This window comes from Rhinoderma darwinii, chromosome 3, assembly GCF_050947455.1.
Source record: "Rhinoderma darwinii isolate aRhiDar2 chromosome 3, aRhiDar2.hap1, whole genome shotgun sequence".
NCBI classification, from domain to species: Eukaryota; Metazoa; Chordata; class Amphibia; order Anura; family Rhinodermatidae; genus Rhinoderma; species Rhinoderma darwinii.
This window is the reverse complement of record NC_134689.1, coordinates 250,967,557-250,991,415: the sequence shown is the minus strand read 5'-3', so window position 1 is coordinate 250,991,415 and position 23,859 is coordinate 250,967,557. Positions and strand designations below refer to the sequence as shown.

The following is a 23,859-nucleotide window of genomic DNA, read 5'->3' as shown; positions in this document are numbered from 1 at the left end:
GTTGGTCCCGATTTGAAATGATGTTTCTGACTACTAAATTCTTCACAATAAGGAAGTACCTTTTTAATTGCCATTTGTTAAGATTACGGAACACAGTGGAGACCATTTAGGTAATATGCGCAATAATAAATTAGATTGGTAGTTTATGAAGTGTATCTTCTATCTTGTGGTTAGTGTTTACAGTGCACCACAGTGGTGTCTAATGAAAAATAGTGGACCACTTTTAACGGAGCAGCCTTTGAGGTTACTATAGGACATGTAGAAAAGAAGACCATTGCTGCCCTATACTTTACTTGGAACAGAAGAGAAAAGAAAAGCAGCACAAGGATGTACAGATTTTGCAAATGGGTCATCCACCAGTAAGGAACAATATCTTGCAGCAAATGTCTTGTTAATATAAATATGTGAAGGAATTGGAAATTGCTGGCGCTATTTAAACGATTAAATTATTTTTATTAGACTATGTTGACATCACATTTTCGCCCTATGCTTAGCATGTACACCAGAAGACCTCCCGACGTACATGCTAAACGTGCCCATAGGGCTCCATTAGCCTGAAGGATGCCAAAAGAGTGTCCTTTTGGCCTGAGTCGGGCCGGTATATATCAGTCTAGACTATGGTCTTCCATTCAACGGGATATACTGTTTTTTTCAACATGGGAACCTATAGGTGACGTATGTTACTGTATGGCATACGTCCCAGGCATCTATTTAATGTATACCTCATGGGCTTTCAATAGCTTATTATGAAGTATCCGTCAAAAAGATTCCATTATAGCCTAGGAGTGACAGATGCCTGTGGCAGTTGCCTAACAGTGGCATCTGTCACCCATTGGCTATAATGATATCCGTTTAAAGGATATGTCATGAAAAGGGTCATGGGAGTTTCTGACACAGCCTTTAAATGGCTACCATTAGAGTGTATGGGTGACAGATGCCACTTTTAGGCATTCATCAAAGCCAATGTTTAACATATACATCTGGAGCTTTTCCCAGAATATACGTCAAACGTAGGTCAAAAAAAGTGATGTAAACAAAGCCTTAATATTAATAATATTATTATTATTATGAAGGAATAAATCAATGCCTGTGGTTTCATTGTATTAAATACGATTCCATGAAGGATGATAATGCAGTTATGGATTTGTTTTGTCATTACTGTTGTTATCATTACCATCATAATAACTATAGTATTTGAATAGGGATCACAGAGAGAACCTATTATTGAGATTAGCAGTATTTTAATTGGCGTAACTTTCAAACACTAAAACACGCACAACTATAAGATGCACCCATCTTGAGTTCAGCTTCCCTTCGTGCCCTGCATTGATCCCCTCCCCCGAACTCACCACAGCATGCAGTGTCAGACTTGGAGGGTGGAGTAGACGGGGTGCCCACTGTAACTCTGTCGTCTAAGGGCCTACATAGACCTGGAATTGGCCCTGTTAAGTAATGCTGAATAGATAATTCAACACTTTTGAATAACAGTTTCATGTTACCTGAGGAATAGTGTTCATCCGATTATATCTCTGCACCAGCTCATCCTTTGATGGCATTCGATGTTGCCCCTTCCCCATACCTGCGTAAAATAACAATAATAACTTTACCACATTTGCAGATCAGCAGAATTTATTACAGAAATAGACCAAAAAATATTTATTTTGTCTAACTGAGACCTAATTGTTTGCAAACAGCTTATCGCATATGTGTTATGTATATAAGATATGTTAAAACCACTGTGGGAACATACCTGGTGTCCCTTTGCTGTACTTACCTGAGTATCCAAATGAAATACTGGAGATGGGACTAAGGTATATCCCTTTCCCATATGCTGCTCCGTGCAACTGTAAATACATTATAATAAGCAATATCTTACACATATGTGGGCAAGGAGACAGCATTTAACTTAACAGCCATAAATACTTGAATATTTCAAGAGTATGAAAGAAAGTATGAAAATAAGGGCTATTACTAGGATTACTAAAAGCGAGGGCTCTCTTGGTGCCCAAAGCACAGTTTTTAGAATGTGCCCCCCTTTGATGGACAATCATTATCTTAATGGCCCCTGACGCCCCTCTTGTCCCCATGTTCTTATTCATATAACATATTCCACATTTCTCTCCATCCCCTTCACACATGCACAGTTTTACATATTTATGGAAGGGTACACTGGCTCCTGAAGCTCCTCTCCTGGGTCCATCCTTCATCTAACTTAGGCTGGGTTCGCACCTGCATCTGTGTATCTGTTGTTCTGCTCCGCTAGAGGAGCAGAACGGAAATAATGGAAGCGCCATTCTGTTGTTCTACGACAGACACCATTGGTGCCCGACGGGACCCATTGACTTTAATGAATTCCTTCGGGTTTCCCTCAGGGTGTCCGTGGTTTTACCGGAAACAATAGCGCTATTCTTCCTGGTATTTTCAGCCAGATATGCAACAGAGGCCCCTAACAGAGCCTCCATTGCAGATGTGAATGAGGCCTTAGTGGTTTCTTTTTAACCTAAATAAATTGCACCACCCACTCAATGGCATCCTTGGTTGTTGACTACTCTCACTGCCCCTTGTTCCCCCCTTGACTGCAAGGTCCAAATGGCAAATCCAATGGCAGTCAATCAAGCATATCCTCTCATTATGAAACTTAGACAAGACATGTTACCATAATTGATGTCTAGGTTAAAGCGGTTATCTGGGGTTTTAAAATTGATGTCCCATCCTTAGGACAGGCCATCAATATTAGATCGGCGGGGGTTCCGAGTCCCGCTACCCCTGCCAATCAGCTGTTTGAAGGGGACGCGGACTTACATAGTACGGTTGAAAAAATACTTATGTCCATCAAGTTCAACCAAGGGATAGGAAAAAGGGAAGGGATAAATAAAAATTTTTACCAAAATTGTTCTTAATAGAGTTCTCCCCTTTCGTACTTGCACGCATCGTTACATTTGTAACGGCTGTGCAAGGTATTTCACCACTGTCCCATTCACTTGAATGGGACAGTGGTGCAATACCTTGCACGGCCGCTACAAATGTAACGGCGCATGCAAAGTATGAACGAGGAGGAAACCATGTAAACAATGAACAGGCTGTGGTGCTTGTATGATCACCACAGCCCTTTCAGACAGCTGATCGGCAGGGGGGGCCGGGAGTTTGACCCCCGCCGATCTAATATTGATGGCCTGTCTTAAGGATAGGCCATCAATTTTGAAAACCCGGATAACTCCTTGAAGCTATGGTAACAAGTCATCAATTATGGTTACATTTCTTGTCTAAGTTACTAATGAGAGGAAATGTTTGATTAACTGCCATTGGTATTGCCATTTGGATCTTGCAGTCAGGGGTGGGACAAGGGGCCGGTGGAGTAGGCAGCCGCCAAGAATGTCATTGAGGGGGAATTACCTGTATTTACCTGCGGTTTTCAGCAACGTGTGTATGTAGCCTAAGGCTCAGTGCACACGATGCGTATTACGTGCGGTAAATCCGCAGCTTCATACAGTACCAGCAAAGTAAATGAGATTTCAGGAAATCTCATGTACACGCTGCATTTTTTTTTTTTGGCACGTAAATTGACCTGCGGTGCGTATTTTAAAATCTGCAGCATGTCAATTTCTCTTGCATTTCCGCTTACGCATTGTATCTGCCTGGTTCTAAGGAAAAATGCACCAAAATACGCAGCATGAAAATGCACCGATTTACGCATCAAAACAAAAAAACCACACCGAAAAACAAGCGATTAGGTGCGGTTTTTACCTGCAAATTTCCTGCTGTTTTGATGCATATTTCCCGCAGCAAAATACACAATGTGTGCATGTAGCCTAAGACTGTATTTTAAACCCAGTCGACACAATTCAGTTTCTCAATGTGGAGTAATCCCAATGTAAATATAAACAAGCTTCAAAGTGTTATGTAAGAAATTTCTATCCATTTCTAACTATTAGTCTGTTATGTGGATGACGTCATAATGATCTTTTCTGGTGCTTTATTTTCGTGAAAAAAATAATTATATATTTCTAACTAGAGTTGAACCTACTTGCAGTTTGGTGTAGGATGCATTAACCAGCCCATTCCGCAGAATAGAGTGCCAGTTCTCAATATGAGAGCCGCTGATTGGAAAAAAAACAAAACAATAAACAGGGGCAATAAACTAGCAAGAGGCATTATACACACAGAGAGGTAATGTATATATTTGTATCATTAACTTAGTACAGGATGCTGCCTTACTACTTACTTCCCCTCTGTATATCAACCTAATGCTCATTTCACTCTAGCCTAGTGACTTCCATTCATAACGGAGCCATGACAACTATGCCACACTGAGTTTTAAACGGATTCCATTGACTTATAAACATTGAGGCCACGGGTCAGTAGGGAACATAACTAGCCCATACATTGTACTGATCGGAGGTGACTTATGTTGCTTTATCTATAAGTCACATATCTATTGGAGGATGGAGCTGTGTGATTAGGTCACATAACCACTGTTCTTGTACATAGCAATCCGTACAATGGAGGGCATATGGGCTTTCGTTAGTACCATTCACTGCGTGCTATAAATAACATGTTAACTTTATTCAATTACTGCTATACCAAATGATATAGTTTTTCTTATTTTGCAAAATCAAAGCACTTTTCATAGAAAAAAATTTTTTGTCCAAGAGCCATAACGTTTTATTTTTCTGTTGATGTGCCTGTATGATGGCTTGTTTTTTTCTGAACTAACCGTATATTTTAATGGGGTACATATAACTTATTGATTAAATACATTTTTTGGGGGGATAGAAAACAACAATTCCACTGTATTTTAATGTGTTTTTTAAATTATTCACTGTGCAGTATGAATACCATGTTAAAGGCTCTTGACATAGTTTTTTTGTTGTCGTTGTTGTTGTTGTATTTTTAGACAATTGTGCATCAGTGTGATTGCTACAACTTCCGAAATACATTTTATTAAAAATTATTGTTACTTTTTGAGATACAGCTGCTTTATATCCTGTATACGGAGCAGCTGTATCTTGTGCTGAGACCTGAGTCAGGTCCGCGGGACTGACCGGTTCAGTGAAAGCAGGTCCTGCATGTCTCTGACACTTGGAAGTTATGAACTTAGATGTGATCGGTTAGAGCTCGATCGGTTAGATCGGTTAGAGCTCGATCAGAGACACACGGGACCCACTGACAATGAACGCGTCAGTCCCGAGGACCTGACGAATACAGGATTCAGTGCAAGACACAGCTGCTGTGTATACAGGATACAAAGCAGCCATATCTCAAAAAGTAAAAATAATTTTTAATAAAATGTATTTATGAAGTTGCACAAATCACACTAATGCACAATTTTATTTAAAAAAAATGATGTCAAGGTGTACATAGTCTTTACTTTAGTACACGGTTGTTACAATTGCGACAATACAAAATAGGTATTTTATTTAACACTTTTGCACAGCAATTTATGGGAAACTTTTTTTTTTTTTTACCTTAAACATTTGTTTTTTTCTTGCTAGGGGACTTTACAATACAATCTATTGATCGCTACTTTAATTCTTTGGTAAACTCAGTGTTCCATAGAACTATTGCCTGTTCGTAATAAACTGACAATCTGTTAGACTGTGCCAGTAGTCATATAGCCTTGGCAGGCCTGGGGGCATTTGCTAATCCAGCGGCTGCAAAGGCAATCTATCGGCTCGCCTAAATAACATTGCGATGACCGGGGCAACTTAAAAGATAAATGGCCAGGATCAAAGTTATCTCAAATCCTGGCTGTCACAACGGGATGGTAAGTGGCCTTTTTTTTTTTTTTTTAAAACAAATGTACAATTCTGAATAAAAAGCAATCCCAGAAAACCGTTAAACTGCCTTTCACTCTATCCTTTCAGCCTAACCCTTATCTAAGTTGTTCCCGTCCCTCCTGACAGTTTCTTACTGAAAGGCGAATGTGCTTCCGTAGAGTTTCTTGGCAGTTCGGAATCGAGCCTCCTTTGCTGGGGGGCTACTGAGCAGCAAAAACTGATGTGAAGTGTGCATAAACTTCAGCTGCTACCACAGGATTATGGGAGAGAGAAACCATGTAAAAAAAAAAAGAGATAAAACAGGCCGGTGTATAACTTGCTCATACAAATAAAATGAGTACCTGTATGGGTCAAATACACATTTAATTTGGTTATACAAATGCAATTGAAGGTTTGTTCGGCAGACAGCTATTTCTGGGCCTGTTTGCATGCTTATTTTATTGGGGAGCGGGTAAAAAGCCGCTTCCAGATGTCAGTGGCTTGTCTCCTGTGGAAACAAAGGATCGGGCATGTTGATTGCCCGGCCCTTCCTTGGGGGGACTGTCAGGAGATATCCATACACATTACATCGTGGCTAAAAAAGTGGGTTCAGCCGACTTTTATATGTGTGTATTGACAACTTTACTATCTGAGTATATATGTATTTCCTAACATACTATCATATTAACAGGGCAGTAGCTGTTTGCCGACATATGTAGAACATATGTAAAGCACTTTTTAGTGACTTTACAACAGTTTAGGTCTGCAACATACTCATAAATATTTTCAGATTTAGGAACTTTCATATTAAAACATAAATATTGTGTACACAGCTGTTGATACATAACCCCTATTGTTATGCTTGGTAACAACCTATTTGCAAATACTGTATATTTGTCCATATAGTATGCTGTGCATTAACTGATTACTTCACAATAAATGGCTTTATTTCCCGTTGTTGCCCAACATAACTGTTTATTACAGTGAGTTTAGTATGACTCATATTTGGAGTTTCCAAACCAATCACTGTTTAAAAGCAATAACTGTAAGGCTATGTTCACACTGAGTTTTTTACAGGCAGAATTTTAATCTGCCTGCACGCCGTTTGCCGCGTTTGTTGTGGCGTTTTTCGGCCGCGGCCATTGAGCACCGCGGGCAAAATATGCCGCGAAATACGCTTTCTCTCATCAATGGGAGGTCGGAAACGTAAATACCCGAAGATAGGGCATGTCGCTTCCTTTTCCCGCGAGACGGTTTTTACGCTCACGGGAAAAAAACGCCTCCGCCTCCCATTGAAATCAATGAGAGGCATTTTCGCCCGTATTTTGGCGCATTTTCCGACGCTGTTTCCATGTAAAAAAACGTGTAAAAAAACTCTGTGTGAACTGGCCCTAAGTAAAAGAAGATCTGACAAAAATATGCGCAGGCCAAAAAATTATTAGATCTTTAGTATCTTCTTACATTATCCAATTACAAATAGTGATTATTGCTATGATTCAATATTATCGGTCAGATTAAAGGAAAATATGCTACGTGAAAATCCAGGTTAAGCCTTTGTGCTGACCGACCTATATATATTTATAAATTTAGATTTTTAAATGTTGAAAATAACATACAATGAAGAAGAGGGAAGTTGGGGTAGAATATTGCTATATTACGCTATCTCACAATACCATCTCTTCATATAGACTGCAGATTGTGACCAAGTACTTACCCTGCTCAGGGGCAACTTTACAATGTGGGACCTATTACTGGAGATTATCCTGAAATAAAAAAATAAAAATAACTGTCTTGGAGCATATAGTACAAAATAAGCGATATTTTACAGAGGTTAAATGTATATTCATCACATTGTTGCCAGTAATCATCAAGGACAATGTTACCGTATGGTGTGTCAGTAAACAGTAGGTGGCATACATGAACGTTAAGAATATGGGGATAATTTAATAAACTGTATATTAAAAAGTGGCCCCAGAAACTATCATTGGTCTGCAATCAGTGGCTTTCTAGTTGTTAAAAAACTACAACTCCTAGCACATACTGACTGGGAGTTGTAGTTTCCCAGAAGCTGGAGAGCCACATGTTGCAAACCACAGCTATAGATGTGTACATACAACTAAATAAATGATACATATATTTGTGTGATTAAAATCCTAATAAGCACATATCATCACCATTGTAAAAGGGGGTGCGCCAATGGATCAAGACGGTCCATCTGTTTCTTGATTTCCAGGTATGATCCCTAGAAAAAAATAAATCTCATTATTAGCATCTCTATTCATCACTTGTTTCCCTAGAACACCTAAACTGCTCACTTTATATGTTACCTGGGTCATCTCCCGAATTGACATAACACTGTCTAAGGCTTTCTGGAGACGTTCATAGTTCTTCTTCTGCAATGAACATGCACATAATAACGTCACTTCACTGCAATTCATGTTAGAGTGCCAATATATTGTATTACTGACATACCTGGAGTATGGATAGTTCGTATGGGTTCTTTGCTGATAATCATGTAAAAAAGAAAGCTGTTTTTTTGTGATAAAGGGTGAGATCAGACATTGCAGATTGTTGGTGCGGATTCCGCACTAAAAATCTATGATAATTTACAGTGCAATACTTATGGATGTGGTTTTCAAAACCCCAACCGCATGTAGCAGAAAAAAACACGCACAAATCCAGTCACGCTCTAATGTCAATTCTGCCTGTAACACGTGGATTTTGCTGCAGATGGAGGAATATCTCTGCTACATCTAGACTTATCATAAAGTACAGTAAAAAATTGTGTAGTACCGTGTTAGCCAGAGACAATATGAAATGTTAAATACTTTTGTGTCAAAAAAGACAAAAGTATAATAGGTATGATACCTTTATTGGCTAACCATAAAAGTTCTATATGCGGCTTTCAGAGCACAGAGGCCCCTTCTTCAGGCAGTTTACAAATGAATGACTTAGAAAAAAGCACAACATTTAGATGTTACACAAAGACAATTAGTACATGAGGTGATACATCATTAAGATAAGCCGGGGCAATAAAACTGAGGTTATAGGGGTGATGACTTAGGAGTTAAGGCATCTGGAGTCAGTCTTATCATAACAATGACAACAGATGCACAGAGTATTTGCAGGGTATTGTTTCCACTTAGAAACTAAGTTAGGTATTATAACCTAACTTGGTGGTGCTGCTCAGAGGCCAAACCAGTTGATTCCTAGGGATTTTTTTTTTACTAGCAGGAAGAAGAAGGCAAGCGTTTCCCACAGAAAGTTGGGGGGGTTTACCATATTGATCACAAGGCTATATCAATATTGGTCATTAGTCTATAGTATATTCAGGACCTGTGCGGCTACATGATATATGTACATGGAATTTTAAAGCTGCGAGATCTACACTGTACATTATGTACTGAATATGGGGTGTATTACTTGGGATATTATTACTGTATATGTTAGGTATTGTGTTATATGTTCTACTAAGTTTTGTAAATAGTTCATGAGAAAATATACGTTTTACATGTTGGACATGTGGTGGCTTAATTTGCACGCACTGCGGTGTATATATATTAAAGGCTGCTGGAACTGCTTTGAATAATTTGGATTTATAGATAGTAAGGTCACCTTATAGCTCAAGGTTAGATCAAGAATTACTAGGTCAGGAATTCTGACATTGACTACAACAGTTGTCATTACATTCGTGTTTAAAGGCCTGGTGTATCTGTATTCCACCTGCTGCAGTGCAGTCTTCCAAGAGTTAAAGGTCAGCAGCCCTCAGATTGGAAATAGGTTCCCGTGGTTATTTACATTCTTGGCCATTTCTATGTACATGGTGATTGAGGACATTACTAAACTACTGTATCGTGTTTGAAGTAGATATGTCCCCCAAGTGACCCATTAAACTTGTTAAATATAATTATAAAATGTATATGACATGTACATGGAAACACTACATTTATAAATATTTCCTATTATTATTTACAAGGCAATATGATCATATTCCATGGATAAAGTCACATGCTGCACTTATTTTGAAAAATAATACAAAATATTTTGCTGAAAAGTATGAGTGGTGCTAGAAGTAGTATTCAAGTGTTACATCTTTGGACCTCTCTTGATTATATATAATATATATAATACTTATGAAGGCATGATCTGCTTTATTTTTAAGAAAAAAATTTCTGTTCTGTAAATGTCGGCAGTACAATTTAAAGAAACAAACTGATTAACCGTACTAAACCATACCCTGTAAAACTTCAGACCCACAACTCAGCACAGCCACAGAAGTGGGACATGGGAGACTTGAAACCTATCTTGTAGCCATATCCGAAAGGTTTCACACAGACTTCATGCAGAAATAAACATCTATAAGTTATATAACACTATATCTAAATGACGTGTTACTTGGCAATATGGAACTGTGGTGACCGCTAACTACATAGACAATGTACAATATACTGATCTTCAGAGTATACTGTATTCTCAGAGACTGTATATTGTACTGTTGGTTTATTTTACTAGAAACTAGCTAGAATGGACTGCATAGCTGGATCAACAAGAGATGTGTCCAGTATTCTGCTTCAGGGGGTGACCAGAGATAAATGACAGCATATCAAATTACAGGATAATTTGGGACAAGTCACAGTACAAAGTATCATTAGACCACCATGGACTGACTAAATAAATACTGTGATTTTACTTCTGAATTGGAATTTTTTAATACTCTAAATCTTTCCCTATCAGAAAAATAAAACATTAGGAATTTATACTTACAGACTGCTGATATGTAAATGTAGACAAATTCACTTAAAGTGCAATTTAATTATATAATATCAATTAAGCTGCATTTTCCTCTAAAAATTTTATTTTATTTTTCTAACACCTTAGTAAGAAATACTAGTTTAATAGGTGTTTTGATTGGTACTATCTAGGAATGGAGTTAACAATCTGTTCTCTTTAGGGTATGTTCACACGGCCTATTTTCAGCCGTTTTTCGGGCTGTAAACGCCCCGAAAAACTGATAAAAGTACGGAGGCTGAATGCTTCCAAACATCTACCCATTGATTTCAGTGGGAAAAACTGAGTTTCGTTCCCACAGGGCCTTTTTTTACGCGCAGTTTGTAAAAACGGTGCGTAAAAAAACGCCCTGTAAAAAAGAAGTGCATGTCACTTCTTGAGCCGATTTTGGAGCCGTTTTTCATTGTCTCAATAGAAAAACAGCTCCCAAAACGGCCGTAAAAAACGCATCAAAAAATGCCTGATGCATAAAAAACGGCTGAAAATGAGAGGCTGTTTTCCCTTGAAAACAGCTCTGTATTTTATAACCGTTTTTTGTTAAGCATGTGAACATACCCTTACACTCTGAACTGATATGTCCATTAGAATATTCAGTACAGAAATCTATATGTTAGAAATAACTTATAGTAAATCTGTCACCTCAATCTGCTCCCAAGCGTATTACTGGAACAGGTCTGCTCTTTCTAATAGTCCAAAAAATACTGTGCTGTTTAGCTAAAAGAATACAGCATACTTATGAGCCTGGTATATTCATGAGGAGAGTGCCCCCCACCTATCCCCCAGCTCCTCTCAGCGGTTATTGACGGCTGGCTGCTGTGTATCTGAACACACACACACAGCAGCCCGTCAATCACTGTGAAGAAGGCGGGTAGAGGGCGGACTTATAACTATGAGTCTGCTGTATTCATGAGGGGAGCGCTTCCCACCTCTACCTGGGGGGGGGGCTTGCTCATCATGATTACACCAGGCTCACTACTATGATTCCACTGTGTTCTCTGATCGCTCCGATTAGCAAATCGGCACAATTTTTTTTTGGTGTGCTATTCGTTTAGTAGCAGAACGGACCGGTCCTGTAATATGCTGCCCTTACCTAGGGCAGCATATTGAGGTGACAAGTCCACTTTAAACATTTGCATGCTTCCCATATTTACACTTTAGCATTAATTGGAAATATGAATTTCAACCCTGAACATGTACAATGTGCATTGTATCTATTTTCAGAGCTTGCAATACAATTTGACCACTGTTAACCACTCTTTTATAGAAGAACTAGGATTTAGAAGTGATATGATATAAAATGTTTCTTTACCTTAGGGTTAAAGGCCAGTGTTTTGGGATCATTGGGATCCACTACTGAAGGGTATGGCTCAAATATAATACTCTTCCTGGGTGACTCAAGGGCAGCTCGACACATTGCAACCAGCAGACCCACAACCTACAAAATACATAAAAATACAGCTTATGTACAAACCTTTACAGTGACATAAGCAGGAGTGGGATTTGGCTGGTCCTGCCTAGTCCTCCTGCATTGGTTGTTAAAATCACATCTGGATCCGATTAGGTTTCCTGCCCTGCCATTCTATGCCGTTTTTCACTGCACTCCTTTTTTCCCCACAGTGCTCAATACATCTGTCATAATAAGTATTATATTTTTTACTTACCTCAGCTCCTGTAGCCACTTCTTCAGCGGCCCCAGACATCACTCCCAGAGTGTAAAAAGAAAAGACGCAGAGCTCTCTTGTACACACTGCTGGCTGCAGGAAATAAGATTGTAGATATGGAAAAAAGATGAATAGGGGGAAAAAAATGTAAACCCGGTAAGATACCCAGTAATCTCATATCTTTCATACCAATATTGACTGACCTTGAGCATAGATGCATTCTGGAAGACATGCTGTTCATCACATACTACACAATACTCATTTAGAGTGGGTAGCCGCTGTTCTGCATACTTCATTATCTATGGAAGAGACAACAACATTGGAAAATTTGAAAAGTAATGAGTAATGTGAAAAGTAATAAAAAGTAGTGAAAAGAGACATCTAGAGGAGAATGAGAAACACAAGAATGATGATAGCTGAATAAACAGTAGAATGACAGGAAGGAAAATAATCAGTATTTTAAATACCATAGAAAACTGTAAAGATTTCCTTATAGCTCACCTGCACCAAGAATCCATACTCCAAAGTAGGAACTGTCTTACAATGTCCACTGACCTGCAGGGAGTGATCAGATTAATATGAAAATAAACTGTACATGATACAATATAGAGAACAGTCAGCTGGGTGAACCTATGAGATACTTATTTAAAAAAAAAAAAAAACACTGTGGACCAGTGTCCAGTAGCTCTGTTTGTTGTATACTGGGAACGTTACAGAGATTCTGCTACCACCTTTTTAATGCGTTCCCTGAGGGCAGCATAACATAGTGGCTGAAATGCAGATTTCAGCATTATTAGGGTATGTTCACACGATTAACAAAATACGTCTGAAAATACAGAGTTGTTTCCAAGGGAAAACAGCTCCTGATTTTCTTCTTTTTTTTTTTGAGCAACTCGCGTTTTTCGCGGCGTTTTTTACGGCTGTTTTTAGAGGTGTTTTCATTGGAGTCTATGAGAAAACGGCTCCAAAAACATCCCAAGAAGTGTCCTGCACTTCTTTTGACGAGCCGTCATTTTACGCGCCGTATTTTGACAGCGACGCGTAAAATGACAGCTCGTCTGCACAGAACATCGTAAGACCCATTGCAAGCAATGGCCAGATGTTTGCCGACGTATTGGAGCCGTCTTTTCAGGCGTATTTCGAGGCGTAAAACGCCTGCATTACGCCTGAAAATTGGTCGTGTGCACATACCCTAAGTGTAATGTGTAGGTAAGGTGGACTTTTTGTAAAACGTACACTTTAATCGGTCCAGTGCTCGCATCACGCTGTGAGGAAGTGTCTGGTGTACTAATCGGGTGCCGATAACCTGCTCTCCTGCCAATGATAGACAGTTTTATTTCTATTACTATGCATATGCATATGAAGAATACTGTCAATTAGCGGCAGGAGTGTAGGATTATCGGCACCTCACGTCAAACTATTTCTCAAAATGCAATGCCAGCGCTGCCCCAATTAAAATGTACGTTTTACAAAAAGTCCATCTCACCTATACATAACACGTATTTAGCTGAAATCAGCGTCTCTGACACGGTCTTATGATGCGCTCGCTGAAAGGAGCAAAAACGTAGTGACAGATGCTCTCTAAGCACCCATGAACTTTGTAAGCATTTGAACTATGGGAAGAAACCAGAAGTCTAAAATTCAACAAACATCAACTCAAGAACATCTCCATGTAGCTTATTGCACTAATCGTCCCATTGCACTAATCCAATGTGGCAACTTTTTGTTTAGGCACTTCCTTATATTGTACTTGCTTTGTTGTCTAGATTTCTGTTTTGTGCTTAGGCTAAATGTATGGATCCTTGAGATCTCTGTAACAGTCTTGTTCGCTAATTAAATTACATGTATTTTCTAGAAGAAATTCTAGATCTCTTTAATTGTTTGAGTAATAAAACTGGTAATTAACCTTAAGAATATCCAGGTAGATTTCTAAATAAAGGCTATTGCAAGTCTCACCTGTGTTGTGGTTGTATGACTCCCATATAGTTCTGATTTAGGGTTTCGTAGTGTACAGGAGACTGATCGATTCATTAAACGGGGGACACGGAGATCTGTCCCCCCAAGACCACTTCTAAGATCTGATCCTATCAAACTACTCCGGACTGCAGTATCCTGGACCCCAGGAAAACTGGGAGACCTGCAACAGATTTGCACTGGGAGTAAGGCAGAGACATTCAAACTACACATAGAGAGACAGTCAAAGAACAAATGGTCAGACTACTGCAATTATGCATATTCTTGATCATTAGAAGGAACACCACTGTATATTCAAAAAGAAAATAAAGCTGTCAAAAATATAATTTCTAAAAATAAATAGTTTTATTGATTTCCCAACCATTCAAGCTAGACTGCTTTGTGTGTGCAAGTGTGTGTACCACAAACAAACAATATCTAAGTAATTAGTTGTTAATCCATTTTTCTAAACAATAAGGTATGCGCAATTGGAATCATTATTCCCATGAAAAGCCAAGAAGGCACTTGAAGGAATGAAGCTCTCCTCTAATTATAGGAAGCTAGACACAGTCAGAGACAGTATACACATGAACATACAAAATAAAGGTTAGTAAACACAAAGGAAGAAAATGTTATTTAAAACCAGTGATTGCTGGAGAGAAACATAGAGAACTTACTTGGGTACTGGAGAGAAGATGCTTAGACCAGCCCGAAATCTCTTAATGCTACCACTGACTCTAAGCCACCGCAGCCTTCTTTCCTGCTGTGAACGTAAAACTTCATTACTGAGATATCGCCATTGATGAGAGGAGAAGAGGGACAAGATCCTGGAAACAAAGGAAGAAAGGATATAACCAGATAAAAAGTAATTGGGGCTGAAAAAGAATCAAGAGAATAGTTAGAGAAAAGGCTGGGAAGTAAAATTTTCCAAAAAACAAATATTCATGGGCCCAAAAAATGGAGAGAGGAAAAAAAACAAGAGGGTAGAGGCAGCGTTAGAGGAATCATTTTATACTGAACTATTATCAATGATTTCTTCTTAAACCTTCATCTCTCTCCCTTGCAACTTTACATCTCAACCTCATACTTACTTCTTTAACTGAATCCCTAGTCCAAAATCTTCTCTGTTTGATGGTTGAAATACATCAATAGTAGGCTCTGTAGGGAATGTAGGATACAAAGAGCAATTTAAAAGGGGCTAAGGGGAATATGAGGGTCTAGATGAAATAATATGTAAAATATGCACACTAAAAGTATTGCATGTTTAGAATTTCTCCCAAGTGCCTTCATGCTTGACTACTTGTTACTGTGATGCAGAAGCATTTTGTACATGACACTTCACGTCATTTATTACAACTGCATACTGCACAAAGCTATTATCATGAAACTGAACCAATTCTAATGTTTAATGATCTATATGAAAAACAACATGTTGCCGATGTTCTTGAGCTATATGCCACATATACAGACTAAGGCCCCATGCACACGAGTGTGCCCGTAATCACGGTCCGTGATCACGGCCACGGCAGGCCGTGGTTAGTCACCCACATTTTCAGGCCGGGCTCCCATTATAAAGTATGGGAACACGGTCCGTCAAATTTTAAAAAAAGGACGTGCCGTAAATATACGGGAAGGTGTCCGTGGGCCAAAGAAATTAATGGAACCGTATTTTTATCCACAATTACGGACCATAATTGCGGACCAATATTACGATCACTGGCATTGGGCCTTATAGAACAAGATAACATAGCTGAGCAAGATAACATAACTTATGAGGACAAAATGAATGCTTGCATTTTTATATTGTTAAGTAAATAATCATTGTTTATGTCTTGTCTATTGAAACATAATGATTTTAGAAGGACTAAACACTATGGTAATTGTATGACTTTGTATGATTTTATACTAAAAACATATATAAAATACATAAAACACTTCTCTGGACCTGATCACAGTTTGGCAGATTTAAAGGTCCTAATACTGAGGGGTCATTTTAAAAACAACAGAGAAAGAAAAATTTGGGAATTCAAGCTGATGATAAAATTCCAGTCATTGACACAAGGCCTCAATCTAACACCTGGATTTATGAGCCACTACATGGACACACATCACATTACACATCAGACTGACTCCAGATCCCTTATCTCCTAAGTCATCACCCCTTTAACCTCAGTTTTATTGCCCCGGCTTATCTTAATGATATATCACCTCACGTACTAATTGTCTTTGTGTAGCATCTTAAATGTTGTGCTTTTTTCTAAGTCATTCATTTGTAAAATTGCATGAAGAAGGAGCCTGTGAAAGCTTGCATATAGAACTTTTATGGTTAGCCAATAAAGGTATCATACCTACTATACTTTTGTCTTTTTTGACACAAAAGTATGTAACATTGCATATTGTTTCTGGCTAACACTGTACTACACTATTTTTTACTGTACTTTATGATTTTATACTGATATATATGTCTTGGCTCACTTTCACTACACCTCACACATAAAAGGTAAAGATAACCTATTTTGAGATGTCTTCCTAGGTAAATGTAAAAAGGTAAAGTGGTGCAATCACAGGCCGACACAACACAGGGCCAAATTATTTTTTCTTGGCGGGCGGCAAGTTCACGCATCCAGAGCCATGGTTTCACCATGACAACGAGACGCCATGACTCTTCTTGCTTGTGATGCGTGGTTCCTTCTGTAGGATCGAGACCCGATGCAGAACGTGGTGGCACTTCTAGAGGACATTAAAGAGAAACCGCTCCAGTGTTGCAGTTACCAGCAAAGTCCATAACTTCATGTGGGGGTTTTGCATGAATAAAGGAGGAAACCTTAGACTCCACAGTCCAGATATTCCTGCACCAATGCCGGTCCCAGTCATTCATTGTTCCTACCAAACTACTACACGGTGCTACTCTGCTTCACCGTCCCTGAGATGTCCCGGTACTCTGTGCTACTATGCTTCATGTCTTGCAAACATCACCTAAGTTACAACAGCACTAGCTGGTGACCAGCATCCAGGTACGTTCTGGGCTTATAGTCTTATACAGAGCATTACAGAATAACCAAGCCAAAAGAAGCAATGTAGTATGAAGACAACGGAAGTTGTGAGGTCGTTCGTTGGACTCAAATCAACAGGTAGCTGGAATGGCCGCTATGCTTAAAGAATTGGAAGGAGAATATGTGCAGTTACGATGAAATGTCCAGAAATTGCAGTATCCAGAGGTCTCTTCCACTGCACCTTCTCCTGAACGCCAGCCAGCAGGGCCCACAGTGTCTGACCAGGCCCCTGAACTGAAAGTACCCCTACCTGAAATTTTATGGAGACAGTAGGCACTTCCAACCTTTTATCTACAGCTACCGCTTACTTTTTTCCCTGAACCCCTGTACTTATCAAACGACCATGTAAAGTTAGACACCATTGTTCTGGGCACAAACACTTCTGGAACAGCATAGACTTCTACTCCTGGAACTTAATGCCTTCTTAGGTGCATTGGTTATAATCTATGATGACCCCCACAGAACAGCATTTGCTGAATCTACCAACAGCTCCCTATTTGAGGTTCCAAGGCATGTAAAGGACTATATCATAGAATTTGGGCGGATTGCTGCTGATCACACGGGTACGACACAGCACTCAAGTTCCAATTTCATCTGGTGGCTAAGCAACCAGCTCAGTATTACACCGCTTGTGGTGCTCAAGACCGCAGTGCCAGACAATTGCTATCACATGAGTGAAGCACGCATCAATACTGACAGAAAACAAAAGGCACAAGTAACTCACCAGTGGATGAGCGGAACGAAAGACCGAAGGCAGCAGAGGATGGAGACGATGCACAAATGGATTGGATGGCAGATGAACAGCATGCAGTTAACAGTTGAATAGACAGTGGACAAAAATTAACTGCACTCAATTACCCTATCTGAAACTATCCCAAAGCAGGGTAAGACAACAGCTTGGCAGCAGACCAAATGCACAGAATAGGCAAACAAACAGTGGAACTACCGATCCCAGGATACATATAAAACACTATACAAGAACTAGATCTCTCAGAGGACCAACAAGTGCCACAGTACAAACAAACACGTAGACAAGAACATGTCACCAACTAGAATCTGGAAAGAGTTCAGCACATGCAAGAAACAATATAACCAGGCCTGAAGTATATTTAAGCCCAAGAAAAGTACTCGGCCCCAATTAACCAAGCAAAGCTAAATGATGACCAAATCCAGACTCAGACCAAAGGCATTGCCTAGCAATGCCCAAACAGAGATAACAGAATTCATTGATTTGCAGCAGTCCTGCTGATAATCGTAACACTCAAGGATTAAATAGCTTGCACGAGTGTTCTGAAGTCCCTGGAAAGTCTGATGAAGTTGTCCATCCAGTTCGACCACCGACTTTGTTATGATTTGTTATTGTGTTGTCAAGTCCCTAATGTTCCCTGTTAGCCTGGACGTCCCATGGCTGAGGACATACGACCCTCTTATTAATTGGTCCTGGAATGCAATCTCCTTACTCTCCAATTTAATTCCAAGACGTTTGCCCAGAACTCTCCTCCCAGTTTAATATAGGAGTCAAGTCGCTAATCCCCAGTGAGTACCATACATTCCTGGACGTATTCTGTGAAATTAAGGTGGACTCGCTCTCTCCTTATTAGGTCTATGAATGCCCGATTAATCATCTCCCGAAGGCTAAAATCCCTTTTGGCCGTATTTTACCATTGTCCGAAACCTAATTTTATATCTCTTAGGTAATACTTACAAGAAAATGTGGATAAGGGTCTCATCCGGCCTTATACCTTTCTTGCCAGAGTCAGGATTTTCTTTGTTGAAAAATAAGATAATTTGTTTCAACTAACAAGAGTTAAATTATATTATCTTCAAGAATCGCTATCTCCTTCACTGGTTCCTGAGATCCTACAAAGACTAAAATCTGCCAGGATTTTCTCTAAATTAGACCTGAGGGGTGCTTATAACCTTGTTTGATCTAAGAGCGTGACGAGTGGAAGACTGCCTTTTGCACCCGCTATGGACATGAATACCTGGTGAAGCCTTTTGGGCACAGTAAGGCCCCTGTTACTTTTTTAAAACGTGTTAATTACGTTTTCATAGATTTTCTGGAGATATTTGTTATTATTTATCTTGATGACATTATTCTGCACCATTGGGCAAACACAGGATACATATAAAGGAAGTTCTTAACGAATTCAGATCCATGACCTATTCGCTAATCTCAAAAAATGTGAGTTTCATGAAAGACAATGTGGATTTTCTGGGTTTCATTCTTTCCATCCAGGGAATGCAGATAGATCCAGGGAATGTGGCTGCCGTGAAGCAATGACCGACTCCATCAAGTCGAATGGAAGTTTAAGGATTTTTTGTCTTTGCTAAATTCTATAGGAAGTTTATTCACAATTTCTCTGCTATTGTTCAGCCACTGACAGCTTTGACCAGCTCCAAAGTCTCCTTTTCTTGGTCCCAACCTGCTCAAGAAGCTTTAGATTATCTCAAATATATTTTTACTTCCTTCTCTACTGCTCAAACTATTTGTTGCAGTCATCCTTTCCCAGACAGTGGGACCAGCAGGCCCATCGTATTGCATTCTTCAAGAAGAAAGTTGAGAGAAATGATGATGTTGCTGATTGAGAATTAATAGCTATTAAACTGGCATTGTAAAAATGGCAGCATTTGTTGGGGGCAGCAGGTCACCCATTAATATTGTACACGGATCACAAGAATTCTCAGAACTGCTCATGGGTTAAAATCTTGCCAGGTTTGGTGGGCTCTCTCCTTTTACAGATTTTCATTCCAATTTATGTGGAATCAAAGTATAATAAGGCAGATTTACCCTTCACTGACCCAGTCTCTAATCATGTGATGCACCATTCTTGCAAGAGAAGAACTTTCTTACTACCTTTCCCTTCTTAAGGATATTTCCTCACAGTCCGCTGCTAACATAGGTGTAACGACTATAGCCGCGGACCGTCGTTCTGACTTACCCCCTGACGGCTGCGGCCATGGACGAGCGAGTTCCCGGCGCCATTTCCCTCCTGGGAGACGCCAGCACTCAATTCCTGGTCCGGACACTGTCTCCTGCAGGGGGCACGCGCCTGTGCATGCACGGCCGTAAAGGGCCAGTACGCGCACATTTGCAGAATAGCTGCAATTAGCCCAGAATGGTTCTGGACTATAAAAGGGGCTCTGGCCTCGCGATCCTTGCCTGAGCATTGTTGTGTTACCTTAAGTTTGTCCTTGCAAATGGTCTCCTAGTGTTTTTCAGTTCCCAGAGTTACCCGCTCCTACTGCCTGTACCCTGTATCCCGTGCTACCGTGCCTCTGTACCTTCAAGAGTTTGAGTCGTGTTGTGCCCTCCGCTGCATCTAATGTGTCGCACCCCGCCGGGTGTCTGTCTTCTGTCGGGGCCTCATCTTAGCCTGAATCCACTGCTACTGTCTACATTGCCTCAGGTACCCTTTCTGAACTATAGACATTGTAATATAACTGTCTGGCCAGCTGCTATCCCGCTATGTGGTATGGCCCAGTGGGTCCACACCCCGCGTTGTGACAATAGGCAATCAAGATCGTTATCAATCCAAGGGTGTTTGCTTCCAAATCCGAATCTTTGTTCCTTCAAATCGTAGACGTGCTGCAATCAATCAGATGCATATCTCTCCTCCTGCTCTCCATGGGGAATAAAGAAGATCACCAAACTAGTCCCCAGAACCTTTTGGTAGCCTCATTTAGTTTCTGGCTGCAGATCATTTATCAGATCATGATCAGTCTGTGCCTGAAAATTTACTAGTAGGCTTCCCTAAACTGTACTAGTCCCTTCAAAACCTTGTAGTTTAATTTCTATTCATTTTAACACGGATGAGTTGTTCTAGAGTACTTGTGATTTGTGTGGTTGATGACAAGTTCACTAAGATGGCTCATTTATTAAAGGGTGTCCCAACAGCTGTTCAAAGCACTGAGATCTTCATCAGGGTATTTGTGAAATTAAATGGCATTACTGTCAAGACCATCTCGGATTGCGGCGTTCAGTTCACCGCCCGATTTTAGAAAGCTTTCTGCCAAGCTCTGGGAATCAAACTTTCCCTGTCCACCACATTTCTGCCACCTCCTGATAAGTTGGTGATTGCAAATAGAGAAAACTTGGACCAACGGCGCTGCTATATGAAGGTGTTGCACTATGAAGATTTAGACGACCATCTAAGTAAAAGGACTTTATTTGTCAAACAGGCTACGCGTTTCAACACCGAACCGGTGTCTTCCTCAGGCCAATACAGACTGTGCGGTTCCAGCCTATTTATACACACAAAAAGGCAAGGAAAAAAAGCAAGGAAAAAAAAACCCGCCAGAACAGACAGGTTAAAGGTCACAAGAAAAAGCGGGACTACAATAACAACGAAACCATACATTATCAATAGTCAAATATCTTTAACACATAAAAGAAGGGGATAATGGTGATAATTTGAAAGTATTTCACATATTACGAGTGTATATCAGTTATGCTAGATCCGTTATGCCGTAAGGATAAGAATTAAACCGAACAGATTATTATATATGCATGTTGTGAATAATCATACAGGGACATTTAGAACAATCAATTTGTTAACTACAAATGTGTGTTAAATCTAAAGAAACAGAATATTAAAATATCAAAAGACTACGAAGTCAAGCGTCACTGGTTGTCACAGCGACAGAAAAAACTACGGAAGCCGAGGAGGGACATAGACCAACGTTGGACTGCATAATGAACCGCACGAGACAGCGGAGCTTAGCAATGAAGGACCAGAACGGGAATAAGATGTTAGGAATGGTAAGTACTAACCGATCGCAAATACAGAGTAATTTGGGTGCTATTGGATTGATAGTTATCCCACATTCAACTTGTATACACAAAAACATACGATGTGACACTGGAAAAACAAACTTACACATTTGGACATAAAAACTGGCCATAATTACATTAATACAAGGACCAACATTATAACAGTCCTAAAAGATGTATATGTAAAAAGATATATATAAAATTATATAAAATATATTGTGGATATTTAAGAAAACCATATGTATAAAAAATTGTATATAAGAAAATGAATAGGACAAAGTTCAGTTACAGAATAAAAGCATAGAAGGACCCTGATCGATATTAGACTAACTAACTAAAATCAATAAGTGGGGACCTAAGAGATATATATAAGAGAATAAAAAATAATTTCCGATCACCTTTCGACAGATTTACGATATTCAAATGCACAGCTCAATTTCATCATGGAGTGTGTAGATTTTATCTTGACACATAATGTTTTTAGTTCTGATGGCAACTTTTATAGACAATTAAAAGGGTGTGCGATGGGGACACGTTTTGCCCCTTCATACGCAAATTTATATATGGGGGCTTTTGAGGAAGCCCTTATATTGAGTGAGCATGTTTTTAGAGATAAAATTTTACTCTATAGACGTTTTATTGACGACCTGTTTTTTATCTGGAAAGGCGACTCCGTTACCGCCAGTGGTTTTATAGAATATTTGAACAACAACATCTTTGGTCTCACTTTCACTCACAATTTTTCAGATATAAGTATTGATTTCCTAGATTTAACAATCGGAAAGAACAGTGGCCTTTATACAACTAGGACTCATTTTAAAACGGTTGACGTGAATAGCTACCTTGATTTTAAAAGCGCGCATTATTCTCCATGGCTAAAAAATGTTCCTTTCGGTCAATACCGAAGGATTAGGAAAAATTGTTCCGATGAATCCATCTTCGATGGAGAATGTGGGATTCTCAATCAAAGATTTTTGGAAAAAGGTTTTCCAAGAAGCCTTATTAGGGGTGCTGAGTCAAAAGCCAGGGCTATGACACAAAATGAATGCATCCAATTGAAGACTTCAGTTACAAATAGAAAATCAAATCATGAAGCATATAGAACCAACTTTATAACTTCATTCAATAAAGGAAGCAACATGATTACATCCATCCTCAGAAAACATTGGCATATCTTAACAAATGACCCTTTTTTAAAATCTCTGATACCCGATAAACCAAACATTACGTTTAGACGGGCCAAAACAATTAAGAATATAATAGCCCCTAGCAAAATGCGCAATATAAAAAAGAAAAACTGTGGTCTATTAACGGACCTAAAAGGCTCGTTCCGTTGTGGTCTAAATAGGTGCCTTTGTTGCAATAATATTACCAACAAATGCATGGAGTATCACTCCACATTAACGGGTGAAAAGTTCCCGATAAGAGATTTCCTTAATTGCGGGAGTTCCTTTGTTATTTATTTACTTCAGTGCACATGCGACCTTCAATATGTGGGTCGTACTACACAAACATTAAGGAACCGTATCAATAAGCACAGGTCCAATGTTAATAAGGGATTCTTGAAACAAAGTGTATCCCGTCACTGTACTTCCAAGCACAATTGTAAATTTTTGGATATTAAGGTTACTCCAATTGAACAAATACCACCAGATATACCAGATAGATTCATTAGGCTCAAGCAGAGGGAGAACTTCTGGATCTATCAACTGGGAACCCTACATCCAAATGGCCTAAATGACCTTACAGAATCTTCCTTAGAATAAAAATGGTTTATTTTTTATTCTCTTATATATATCTCTTAGGTCCCCACTTATTGATTTTAGTTAGTCTAATATCGATCAGGGTCCTTCTATGCTTTTATTCTGTAACTG

The 23,859-nt window shown here is 39.4% G+C and overlaps 1 protein-coding gene across 2 annotated transcripts in view; it reads right to left on the bottom strand.

Annotated features, from left to right (window-relative positions):
• The window catches only part of PARP6 (poly(ADP-ribose) polymerase family member 6), a 52,066-nt gene that overhangs the window by 5,527 nt on the left and 22,680 nt on the right, over window positions 1-23,859 (bottom strand). The window contains exons 7-20 of one of the 2 annotated variants that reach the window (XM_075857721.1): window positions 15,250-15,316; window positions 14,836-14,985; window positions 14,162-14,342; window positions 12,707-12,760; window positions 12,409-12,504; window positions 12,206-12,298; window positions 11,854-11,979; window positions 8,084-8,149; window positions 7,931-7,998; window positions 7,471-7,519; window positions 5,912-6,024; window positions 4,025-4,097; window positions 1,775-1,844; window positions 1,500-1,579 (exon numbers count right to left, since the gene is read on the bottom strand). In XM_075857721.1, coding sequence (XP_075713836.1) covers window positions 1,500-1,579; window positions 1,775-1,844; window positions 4,025-4,097; window positions 5,912-6,024; window positions 7,471-7,519; window positions 7,931-7,998; window positions 8,084-8,149; window positions 11,854-11,979; window positions 12,206-12,298; window positions 12,409-12,504; window positions 12,707-12,760; window positions 14,162-14,342; window positions 14,836-14,985; window positions 15,250-15,316 — 1,286 coding nt within the window. The remainder of the gene's footprint in view (window positions 1-1,499; window positions 1,580-1,774; window positions 1,845-4,024; window positions 4,098-5,911; window positions 6,025-7,470; window positions 7,520-7,930; window positions 7,999-8,083; window positions 8,150-11,853; window positions 11,980-12,205; window positions 12,299-12,408; window positions 12,505-12,706; window positions 12,761-14,161; window positions 14,343-14,835; window positions 14,986-15,249; window positions 15,317-23,859) is intronic. The other variant, XM_075857722.1, reaches the window with a different exon arrangement.